This window comes from Mrakia frigida (assembly GCF_051309035.1).
Source record: "Mrakia frigida strain ATCC 22029 unplaced genomic scaffold BDY24scaffold_35, whole genome shotgun sequence".
NCBI lineage: Eukaryota > Fungi > Basidiomycota > Tremellomycetes > Cystofilobasidiales > Mrakiaceae > Mrakia > Mrakia frigida.
In genome coordinates this window covers 133,364-144,591 of record NW_027481246.1, presented here as the reverse complement: position 1 = coordinate 144,591, position 11,228 = coordinate 133,364, and the positions used below count along the sequence as shown (strand labels likewise).

General features: G+C 53.7%; 2 protein-coding genes across 2 annotated transcripts; both read right to left on the bottom strand.

The window, feature by feature from the left end:
* Positions 1 to 310: 310 nt before the first annotated feature.
* Positions 311 to 3,309, bottom strand: BDY24DRAFT_184987 (major facilitator superfamily domain-containing protein). The gene is made up of 15 exons (XM_076636352.1): positions 2,961 to 3,309; positions 2,724 to 2,772; positions 2,526 to 2,640; positions 2,321 to 2,433; positions 2,179 to 2,231; positions 2,039 to 2,113; positions 1,867 to 1,949; positions 1,715 to 1,789; positions 1,418 to 1,627; positions 1,242 to 1,335; positions 1,041 to 1,162; positions 900 to 954; positions 745 to 825; positions 639 to 676; positions 311 to 569 (listed from the first exon to the last, which is right to left on the bottom strand). Exons 1-15 carry the CDS (start codon positions 3,250 to 3,252, stop codon positions 375 to 377), a joined length of 1,650 nt encoding a protein of 549 aa, XP_076493400.1. The 5' UTR covers positions 3,253 to 3,309; the 3' UTR covers positions 311 to 374.
* An 829-nt stretch (positions 3,310 to 4,138) lies between these two features.
* BDY24DRAFT_400561 (P-loop containing nucleoside triphosphate hydrolase protein) lies at positions 4,139 to 10,644 on the bottom strand. The gene is made up of 25 exons (XM_076641972.1): positions 10,369 to 10,644; positions 10,284 to 10,301; positions 9,961 to 10,179; positions 9,166 to 9,817; positions 8,031 to 9,055; positions 7,905 to 7,947; positions 7,564 to 7,838; positions 7,405 to 7,482; positions 7,324 to 7,336; positions 6,898 to 7,257; positions 6,551 to 6,821; positions 6,413 to 6,467; positions 6,283 to 6,337; positions 6,192 to 6,200; positions 6,051 to 6,121; positions 5,859 to 5,984; positions 5,727 to 5,795; positions 5,576 to 5,658; positions 5,354 to 5,465; positions 5,101 to 5,256; positions 4,880 to 5,029; positions 4,696 to 4,807; positions 4,532 to 4,625; positions 4,405 to 4,450; positions 4,139 to 4,330 (listed from the first exon to the last, which is right to left on the bottom strand). Exons 1-25 carry the CDS (start codon positions 10,516 to 10,518, stop codon positions 4,226 to 4,228), a joined length of 4,347 nt encoding a protein of 1,448 aa, XP_076493399.1. The 5' UTR covers positions 10,519 to 10,644; the 3' UTR covers positions 4,139 to 4,225.
* Between the last annotated feature and the right edge of the window lie 584 nt (positions 10,645 to 11,228).

Here is an 11,228-nt window from a genome sequence, read left to right as displayed (position 1 = left end):
TACACCCTTCTTCTCTCCCTTCGATTTTCGCCTCCTCTCTTTCTAGTTTACTCTCCCACGTCGGAGTCGCGTCTACTCCTCGTCCTCATTTTTTCTCGATACCTCGATCAAAGCATCTACCCCGCTTGCATACCTTTCGTTTCTACTCTCTATTACGATATACATCAGCATCCTTCGAACCTACTAAGGCTCTTTCAAACTGCCTCCTGCTTCGATTTGCTCGGATCATCTGAGCGATCAAGGCCAATTCTGCCTTCCTTCCCTTCATCTACATAACGATGGCATGGTAGTTAAGAGTTCTGTCTTCTAAAGAGAGCCAAATTGAACATGGGAAGATAGATAAATCCAAAATAAACGGGCGTCCAAGTCTAAGTCTACTCGAACCCAGCTCTTCTCCTCTCCCTCCTCTTGTACCAAATCATCCCCACCGGCCCTCCGATCACCAATACTCCCAAACCAGCTAACAGACCAACCGCTCCAGCGTATCCGAGCGAGGAGAACATGAGAGGACCGCAGATTGGGAGAACACAAGACGCGACGGATCGACAGGCCACGGCAGCGCTGATTGCCTGTAAAGAGAAGGATAGCAAGTCAGCGAGAGCTTCGATGCGTTGAGGATGTCCAGAGGAAATACATACCGACGCTCCGAAAGGTTGGTACTGGTCGACGAGGAAGCCTGAATGGGAAGGAGGATGAGACTTGACGAGCTCGAAAGAAAAGGATAGAGAGATCGATGCTGCTCACCCTGAATTGTACTGAAGGCCATGATCTCTCCAAAGCCGAGAAGTACCATTCCAATTTGAGGAACTATCCACGGCGACTCGACTGGGGACGGAGAAGAGGAAGAGGAAAGTCAGAAGACGAGTTTAGTTCGACGCGTCGAAGAAAGGAAAGCTCACATTCCGCTGCGAGTCCGTACATCAGAAGTCCACATGGGAAGATCACCATTCCGATCTATGAAACCATGACGAGGTCCAAGGTCAGTAAGCGGGATTCTCCTGCGGGTTCCAGTCTGCGAGAACGAAGAACGACTGACTCACTTGGGTCAGCGCCAACCGAAACTCAGGCCTCCCCACTCCTCCCCCGTACCGAGCTTTCATCCAGCTGTACATTCCATCGGCATAATACCCAGTCGTAAGAGTTCCGGTGGTGAGACCGACACCTGCGAGCACGAAAGGTCGAGCGCGTCGTGAGTTTGAGCAGCGAAGATTGAGTCTGATTTAGACGCGACGAGGACTCACACAACCCGATGTAGGCCAATCCGGAAATCTCCTCACTATAGCCGTAGTTAAACAGTGGTGGGCGAGCTTTATCCCCTCGGTAGAGGATGGGGATCTGAACGGAGGGACGCGAAAAGAGCGGTCGAGTGAGTTTTGAAGAAAGAGAGATGAGACGAAGTTTCAAGCGGAGGACTCACGGAAACGAGGAACAAGAAAAGATTGGCGTAAATGAAAGCGTAGTAGATACAGCTCACAGCGAGGACTCCATCTGTAAACAGCATCGTCGGAGGTCGTTTCAGAGCGACCGAGAGTTTCGACGTGACCGCTCCTCGAGTCGCCCAGACGTGTCGAAGGCTCTCTGTGAGGGAAAGCTTGGGAGTTGGGTTCCGTATGCGAGCTTCCAGTACCTGAAGATGAGAAGAAACCCGAGGAGATGTCAGCGGGAAGCATCGAAGAGAAAAGAGCGACACGGAGAGAGACAAAGGAGAACGAACAGGGTGATAAGTCTCTTGCAGGAAGATCTGAAGAGCGACAGCGTTGGCTCCAGCTAGTATTGCGAGCACCCAGTACTGACAAAGAGAGTTCAGAACGCGTCAGGAAGTCGGTTTGAAGAGAAAGAGACGCGTCGCAGAATCGTTGAACGAACGATCCACCTCCATCCCAGTTCTGGGTCGATGAAGCTCCCGAATAGAGAGCCTAGAGGAGGTCCTAGCATCGGAGTGAGACCATCTGTAGAAAAGGAAGCGAAAGGGTGTAGAAAAGGAAGCGGAAGTGAGTCGAAGCGAAGGACTCGATTCAAGGCGGAGCGATGAACTCACAAAGGGACAACGCTCTCCCACGCTGCGAGATGGGGAAGAGATCCGCGACGGTAGCGACACCAACTCCACCTGGACCTACAGAGAAATAAGGGGTGAGGAAAAGATGCGACCCTCGACGTGGACGTGACGAGGAAACGAACCTGTCGAAGAGAAGACGCCGGAGAGGAATCGAAGAATGAAGATCGCTGGAAAACTGTGAGGTGAAAGAGGTAAAGAAATACGAGAAGTCAGCTTCGAAGATTTTGAGAATAGGAGACTTTGTGAGAAGGAAGGAGGACTGACTTGGGAGCGAGAGCACATCCGACGTTGAGGGTGGTGAAAACCGCCATCGTTGAGGTGTACATCGGTTTCCGTCCGTAGATCTCAGAGAGTGGAGAGAAGACGAAAGGGCCAGCCTTTGGAAGGACAGGGAAAGAGCAAAGAAAGGTTAGCGAAAATGCACGCAGACATTGAACGAGAGACGAGACGATGAGAGAATCGGACGCACTCCGACTCCCAGCATGAAAATTGAGAAACTGGTAGTCAACAGCTCAGGATTCGTCACTCCGAGCTCCACTCCCATCGGGCTGAGAGATGGGACTGGCATGGAAGCCGTGAGAGTACTGGAGGGAGGAAGGAAAGAAAGAGAGAGGAGAGGTCAGACGAGTAGGGCTGAGAAACGAGTCGAGATGAGAGGAGAACCCACGAGACGAGAGCCGTTGATGCTATCAAAAACAGCAGAGACCATCTGCGAACTAAGGAAAACAGAGATGGTTTTGATGTCAGCTCGCCCTGTTCTGCGGTGAACGCATGGTTGAGCTCGAACGAAGCTCGAAGTTCGGCTTGTCGGAACGGATTTTTAGTCCCTCGACAGAACTTACTTCGTCCCTTGAGAGGAAGTGCCTTCGCTTTGAAGAGATCAAGAGATCAAGGAGAAACTTACCTAAGCTGAGATTATACGGGCAAGCACTGTGCTGCTCAAAGTCCCATTTCTCGTCCAGCTGCCCTCCGACTCCTCTTTTCTCCCTGCCCTCCGCTCCGAAGGTCTCATCCTCGAGATCCCCAGCGTTCCCAAGCCCACCTGGATCAGCCCCATTGTCCTTGGAGTCTAACGGCGGATCGAGGACGACGGTCGCTGTTGGCGAAGGGGACATCGAGGGAGGGGAGGAGGATAAGGGAGGAAGAGATGAGCTCGACGGCGACCTCCGGTCCTTATCAAGTGTTTTGGAGACCATCAAGTGGTCTGGAGGGGCTGGGAGAGCAGTCTAGAAAGAAGTTTGGTGTCGGGAAGGTTGTGGTTTGGGGGTGAAAAGTCGATCAAAGAGAAGAAGCTCGCTGAGCCGAAAGGCGTCTTTCCGAGCTCGGGCCACTTCCTCCCTCCTTGTCCGCCAACCATCACAAAGCTTCAAGGAGAGAAGTCGTCCATATCGATAGCCTTTCCATCTCTCAGTGAGCCGCTTCCTTCTCTTCGCCGAGAGATAGAGAAGACTGATCGTTCGATCTCTTCCCTCTCGCTGGCCTTCCTTCCTTCCCTCCCGCTCTGCTCTCGTGGCTCCCTCTTTTTCGTCCAACCCCAAGCCTCAAGCCTACCGACTGCTCAGTTCCTCACCGACGCATAAGTAGGTGCCCATCCCTTATGAAAAGGGGATACTTGGAAGCTTTGAGCTTACCATCAACCTCTTCGTTTTCCTTCCCTTCCCTCCCCAGCCACTCCAAAGATGTGCTCAGGCCCTTGTTGAGGGAGGAAACGAGGGTCCTTCGCCCCTCCCTCCGCTCGTGGGAAACTCAGAAGTACGACTTTATCGATCAATGGAAAAGGTTTCCGAGTTTCAGGTGAGTTTCCGACGGTTCTCTCCTTCTCGTCGGCGACGCGTCGGGCTCAAGCGAACGTCGAGAGCTGACCCCTGCCTTCTTCCCCCTTTTCTCTTCCACCATCAGATCGAAGTAGATTACTTGGTTTTCATTCCATCCCGGTTTACTCAACGTATCTTTTGCTCGATTCTCTTCAGCTTCGGACCCTGCTTCTCGTTCTCGAATCGCCATCCAGTTTCTCTCCTCTCCTCTTGCCTTCTCTACACTTTACCTCTTTGCTCACCGACGACCACTTACGTCCAAAAGATACACAGAACTTCACTCATCTATCCGGGAGGTATACTAGCTCTAGAAAGGGTATCGAAGCGAATCCGCTCTGCATCTCTACTCTCTCGTTCAATTCGGCGCCAGTCCGTCTCTCGCAAGCAGAGCCAACATCGCTTCGATGACTTCGTCGTTGCCACCGATTGCTACCGAAGGGTCATCGAACTGAGCTTCGAGCTGAGAAAGAAGGAAGGGCGAAGAAGAGTCAGCGACGGGAAAGAGGGGGGGGGGGAAGGAGAGAAGCAGTTTACCGAAGCGTCCAAGAGTCGACGAAGCTGGTTGACGAGAACTCCGATTCTGTGATCGGTAAAAGAGAAAAGATGATCAGTTGATGAGGAAGCAGGAAGTAGGAAGAATCAGACGCGAAGGGAAACGGACCTCGTCCAAGCTTTGAGCTTGATCCAACCATCTCCGATCATCAGACCAGCTGCGAAGTGATTGACGGTGACCTTTCCTCCGAAAAGTAGAAGACCTGAGAGAGCCGAAGGTCAAGCGTCAGCTTCGAGGACGCGATGGCAGGGAAAGGGAAGAGGGGTACGAACCGTACAAAGGAATCTCGGTCGCGTCTCGAAGGAACACCTTCGTGGTGCAGTTCTTAGCAAAGTAGGCGACGAACCCCGATGGGATCTTTGCCTCTCCAAAGAGAACGGACCCCTGAAAGATGGGAGGAAGGTGGGGGAGCGTCAGGAGGAATTTAAGATCGAGAGAAAGTCAAGCCAAACTCACAGGATGCAAAAAGACTCGCTCCGACTGATCAAACAACTTGACCTCCTTCGCCTCGTGATCCTTCAGAAGAGATCCCTGTTGCATTTGCTCGAACTTGGCTTTGGGTTTGTTGACCTTAGCGATTCGAGGGAAGAGACCTCCGAGGATGATCTAAAGGAATCGAAAATCGAGCGCGTCGAGTTAGCGAAGCTCGTCGATTGAGGAAAGACAAGAGGACGAACGGATTTGACGAGGTTTTCGTTGTCGGAGTTGACGTTGAGAGCTGGAAGAGCACCTCGAGAGGAGTAGGGTGGGATGAAACCGATGTCCGAAAGAGCACCGAGAAAATCGCTCCGAAGAGTGGTGATGTCTCGAACGCTGGTGGCGGAGAGGAAGTTCTGAGAATGAGAGGATTAAAACGGAAAGGAAGGAAACGATAGGAGTCAGGGAAACGTGTTCTCGTTCTGAGGTGCTCTCGTCGACGGCTGAGCTTACCGTCTCGCAGAAGTTTCGCTGGCCGCTGTAACCGCCGATCTTGACGCACTCGGTGTAGGCTTTACAGTCCGTGAGCAAGTCCGAATTGGCGGTCGAGAACTGTGCTCGAGCTCTGGATGACCGTGGTAGAGAAGGATGAGAAGCGATCAAAGAAAGGAAAGAGGAAGAGAGTCAGCTTCAATTCCTCGTCGAGTCGGTTTCGAGATGAGCAGACTGCCTCACTTCCGAGCCTCCTCGCGACGATCCATTGGAGAGATGAAGAGAGGTTTCGACGAGAGTATAGCGGTGATAGAAAGAATGGGATCCTGCGAAGACGGAAAAAGGCTTCAGTGAGGGAAGAGGTCGAAACAAAGCGAACCCCCGTTCAACTTACGAGACACTTGAAGATCGAGGCGAGAACGAGCATCTTGGCGAGTCGAAGATCCACGGGGATGGTGGACATCTGAAGGAAGATAAGAAGTCAGAAAGAAGCTCGAGAGCACGGAAGGAAGAGCTTTGAGCTCACATGCCGACCGAGAGCGGTCAGTTTCGAAGTCGCATGCTCTCCCTCGACGGCACCGAGATCCATGAGAGTTCGCCAGGCTGAATCCATCTGTTCGACCTTGGGAGGATCGATGGCTTTACCGAGGAACTGGAGGGAAGAGACGATGAGCAGTCAGCGAACGAGAGGGAAGGGGAGAGGAAGGAGGAAACGAACCGCCTTGACGTCTTCATCCTCTCTCATGGCCTTGACCTGCAAGAAGAGAGCTTCTAAAGGAGTTCGAAGGACTGAAGAAGGGAGACTTGTGGTTAGTTGGTGCTATCTGAGATGCTGGGAGGAAGAGAAACAACGACTCACTCTCGGGAACTGATGGAGGAGGTCAAATGAAACGAAAGATCAGGACAGGGCGGTTGGAAGAGAGGAGGAGAGAAGCAATCAGGGGCCGGACTCGGGAAAGGAAGCATCTTGCTGTTCTCCATCCGACGAGTGAAGACTTTGTAGCACTGAGAATGGTTGAAGAAGGAAGGGCGAAGTCAGCGACGCGTCGTCGAGCTGTGAAAAGTCGAGTCTCCACTCACCTTCCCAGGCTTAGTTCGACCAGCTCGACCTTTCCTTTGACGAGAAGCGGCTCGACTGAGGAGAAAAAGTTGCAAGTCAGATCCGATTCAGGTAAAGCGATTATCGAACAGGTAAAGCGATTATCGAGTCGAGCTGACCTTGTCAAAACTTCCACCAGCAGCTGCATTCCTCGTTCAGCCTCGAACTGAGTCTCCTTGACCTTCCCCGAGTCGACGACGATGGTGATATCGTCGATGGTGATGGAGGTCTCGGCGATGTTGGTAGCGACGACGATCTTCCTGTTCGTCGTAGGAAGGAAGACTCGTTTCTGTTCCTGCGACGAGAGCTGAGCATGCAGAGCCATTATCTCGACGGGTCCGAGGTTCATCGTTCGAAGAGCGTTAATCGTCTGAGTGATCTCCATCACACCTGTGATTGAGAAGGGAAGAGTTTGGTCGGATTCGCGTCTCCTCGAGATGAAAGAGAAGTGGCAGAAGAGACGAACCTGGACAGAAGATCAAGACTCCTCCCTTCTCTCCCTGGGAATCAGCGATGGCGTAGGCAGCGACGGCGGCGACGAGATTGGCGTCCAGCTTGTCGGACCGAGAGACGGTGTCGAGGATCTGAATGGAGTTGGCGTCGAGGCCTCGGCTCTCATACTCCGCTTGGAAAGCCTCGAGCTGTTCCTTCGTTTGACGCTGAGTACCCTTGCCTCCTCCTCCTCCCTGGAAGCTCGGTCGATACTTGATATCCTTGATGATGTCCTCCAAGTAGTGATCTTCGACGGGGAAGGTTCGACCGACGATCTCGAGAAGAGGCGCTCCGCCGAAGTAGCTGGTAAAGGTGAGATGGTTGATCGTAGCACCTGTGGAACACCTGGAGAGTTAGGGAGAGCTACTAGGGCAGATCAAAAGCAGTGAGATAGACGAACTCATGAGGACGACCTGAGTGAAAAGCGAGAAGGTGAGCGTCAGGACGCGTCGAGGCAAAGGAAGAACGGGCTCGAGCTCACCTTGATCTTCTTATTCCGCTTCAGCAGTTCCCTGAGCTCGAGAAGCAAGAAATCTCCATCGACACTACGCTCGTGGACCTTGAAATCCCAACGAAGACAAGAGCGACATCAGTTCCCTCTTCGATCCTTAACTCGACGACGCGTTCAACTTCGACTCACCTCATCGACGATCACATGACTGACTCCCTCCAAGTTCCCATCCCCACCAGCACTCAACCTTCTCAGCAGCACTCCCGTCGTGCAGAACAACAGCCTCGTATCCCTTCCAGCCCTCCTCTCTCCTCGGATGGCGTATCCGACGAGACCTGAAGCTTTGTCGACGTCCTCCAAACGCTCCTGAGCGACTCGAGCGGCGACTCCGAGGGCAGAAACTCGACGAGGCTGAGTGACGAGGATGGAGGTCGAGCACCCACGAAGCGAGGCAATCTCGTGGTCTGGAAAGGGCCCAGAGCGGGAAGTCAGCGAGGAAAGACTCGTCAAAATCGGGACGAACGGCTTACCGAGGATAAACTGAGGGAGCTGGGTAGTCTTTCCTGATCCGGTCTGAAGGAGGGGTAAGAAAAGTAGGGCAGTCAGCTCCTGCGATGGACGCGACGAGAACGAGAAACGAGGAGACTTCGACTCACCTCTCCGACAACAACCAGCACTCTATTCATCTCCAGCGCGTCCAACACCTCTCCCTTTGACTTCCAAGCCGGTAAGCTCATCCTCCCCTCCAGCACCTTCTTGAACTTCTCACTCCGCTGCCATTCCTCCGTCCGACTCTTCAATCCCTCCTGCTCCTGCATCGTCGGTTCCCTCCTCGCTCCCTGGTTGAAGTTCCTCTTCGTCGGCACAATCCTCTTTACCACCACCTCTCCTTCAACCTTCTTCGGTGGAGGGAGCTTCGGCACCAAGTGCTGGGTGACGATTCCAACAGAAGGCGGCTCCTGGACGATCGCTTCCCACTCGTTCTCGAGGAACTCGACGAGAGCAAAAACGATTCCTCCTTCTCCTGATTCGAGAGTCGAACGAAGATCTTCCCGATCTGGACGGTGGAAGAGGGTGAGGAGGAGGGAGTGGAGGTGAAGGCGAATATAGGAAGGAAGGGTGCTGGAGGTGACGTAGAAGGTTGGAGGAGAGGTCGCGTAACGCGTCGAAGGGTATGGGGAGGCAATGGGCGAAGAGGGGAAGATGAGGTGGAGAGTGAGATCGTCGTTGGTGTTGGTTGAAGAGGATGGGTCGAGGGGAGGGATGGTGATGGAGAAGTGGCATGAATCCTCCGTCGAGCGAGAGAATCGTTCTCCAAAGACCGATTCGAGAGCTTCGAGCTCTTCCGACCGACGTTCGTCCCTAGCGAGCATCTCCTCCGAATCGAGGATCTCTCCATCCTCCGTAGATCGCAACCGAGCGAGAGCGACGTCGACTCCCCACTCTCCTTCCTCCCAACCGCACAACCTCCGTCCGAGGACGTCCAAAACTCCACTCTCCGTCCAAGGGGTACCGACGTCTTCCCGAAGAACCGTTTCGACTGCTTTCCGAGGGAATCCGATGCTTTTGATGAGCTTGTCGACGAGCCAGACTTGAACGAGGGAGGCTCCCTTTCCTGATCGAGTCGAAGAGACGAAGTCGGCGACGGAGGCGTTGGGTCGGAATCGTTTCGGGAGGTCGTCTGAGGAGCAAAAGTGCGATAAATGATGAGTAGTCAGTACTCGCTTTGCTGTTCAAGCACGCGGCCAATCGAAGGCAAGCGAAAGAGGAGAAAAGACGCGTCGAACTCACCTTCAGGCAGATGGAGCATCAACCACTCGATCGCAGCCTCCTGGGGCGACAACGTACTCAAAGCCAGCACCAACGGATCCAACCCTTCCCCTTCCTTCTTCTTCGACGGGTTATGAATCCTCTCCAACGCGTTCTGGAGGAAGGTAACGACGCTCCGAACGTGGGACGGTCGGAATCCAAGTCCCTCCAACGAAACGGTCAACGACCTCACGTCGATCTTGATCTCCTGCTCCCCCTCCCCAGCCTTCTCCCCCCCGTTCGACTCCCTCGTAGCCTGCAGGATAGCATCTGGATACTTCGTCATCTGATCCCTGATGGTTTCCTCGACGAGTTCTCGAAGAGCAGGAGCCATTCGAACCTCCGGAGCTCGTTCCCATTCTCCACTGAGCATCACGGTTCCTCCTCCTCCTCCAAACGACGACGGCGTAGATCGACCGGACGAGTTGTCTCCTGCTGCTAGACCTTCCCGTCGAGTGGTTTCGGCGATTCGCTTGTCCTGACGTTGCTCGACCGCTTTCTTCGCGGTGAAGGGGTCGTCGGTAAACTCCCAAGCTCGATGAGGAGGAGCTGTAGCCTTGTCGGCGAGAAGGACGGTCCAGTAGGGTCGGAAGTAGGGAGGGAGAGTGAGAGAGATGGGTTGGTTGGAGCAGAACTGTGAGAGAAGAGGAGAGGAGAGGGAAGGGGAAGGAGAGGAAAAGGTGAGCTCGACGCTTTTGAGCTCGGCTGAGTCCCCTCCCTCCTTCTTCCCCCTCCTCTCCTTTATAACCTTCGTGAACAGCGAAACCGTAGACTCACTCGGAAGAGAGCGTAAACAGCTCCCATATGTCTAGCTTCCAGAGCGGTCTCACACAAGAGCGGAGGATGAGGCTGAAATCGCACCTCCTCGATGGGAGAGTTCTGCGATTTTTTGACGTGTCTCGAGAGCCGGATGGCAGGAGTGAAGGATTTCCCATCGGCGTTGGTACGGGAGTCGACGACAGCTCGCTCCCAGTTGAGTCGTTGGCATCGTTCGTTCTGATAGCGGGAAGAGAAGAAAGGGAGAGGGAGAGGGAGGGGAAGGAAGGAAGGTCAGCTTGAGCTCGACATCCAAGGAAAGGAGAGGAGCTCTCTGGACGAACGAGGAGAGCCAAAGGAGTCTGTTGAAAAAGAAAGGAGCTAGGTTCAGTACATGCTTCCTCTGAAGCGGAGAGGAGACGAGCTCACTTTGTAACCAGGTCTGGACAGCTCTCTCTGGATCTTCTCGACGGGCGTGAGAGGGACGAGAGGAGCTTTGGGAGTTCGATCTGGCAGGGGAGAAGCCTTGTTGGACATGGCTCCAGTAGAGACGATCCCTTTTCCCTTCTTGGGAGGCATGGCGGAAGAGAAAAGAAGCGGAAAGCGAGGGAGGGTTGGTTGAGCGTTGGGAGAGAAGGAAGGAGGAGGAGAGCGTGAGCTCGAATCGCGACTGGGAGAAGAGGAACAGCAGGGCCGCGTTTTGCTCGAGTCATTTCTATATCTGGAGGGACGTGGCTTCCTTCGTTGAGGAAAACGGTTGACCCCAGGAGATGAAATGAAGCTAGGCTGTACTCGTAGAGGCGGAAAGAGAAACGAGCGGTGGAGACGAACGCGACGCGACGGAGCGAATCCAAGCGGCGGAGGGCCAACGAGCAACCTCAGGAGCAATCTAGAGGAGGAAGCGAAAGGGAACGAAGAGCTGTAATGGTATAGGTAGTAGATGCGTTCAGGTCTAGTTGGAGGTGACTCTGTGAGTCCAAGAAAGAACGAGAGTCAGCTGTCGAAGCCGTCGCTCTCCGAGCCAAAAGAAACACAAAGACTGACCTGAAGCTCTTCAGCGTGTTCCATTCCCTTCTGAACCTCTGACTTCCTAAGGACAACGGGAACCTGACATCATGGGTCACCATCGTCTCCAAATAACGTCCAGCGGCACCCTCTCCATCAACTGAGGAGGAGACCGTCCGAGGCTCTTCACGATCCCCCTCCCAGATGAACGGATATCGAAAGAGCAGCAACCCACTCTAAGATGTCCTTCAAGAGGTCCCTGAGCGAGACGTATAGATTTTTCG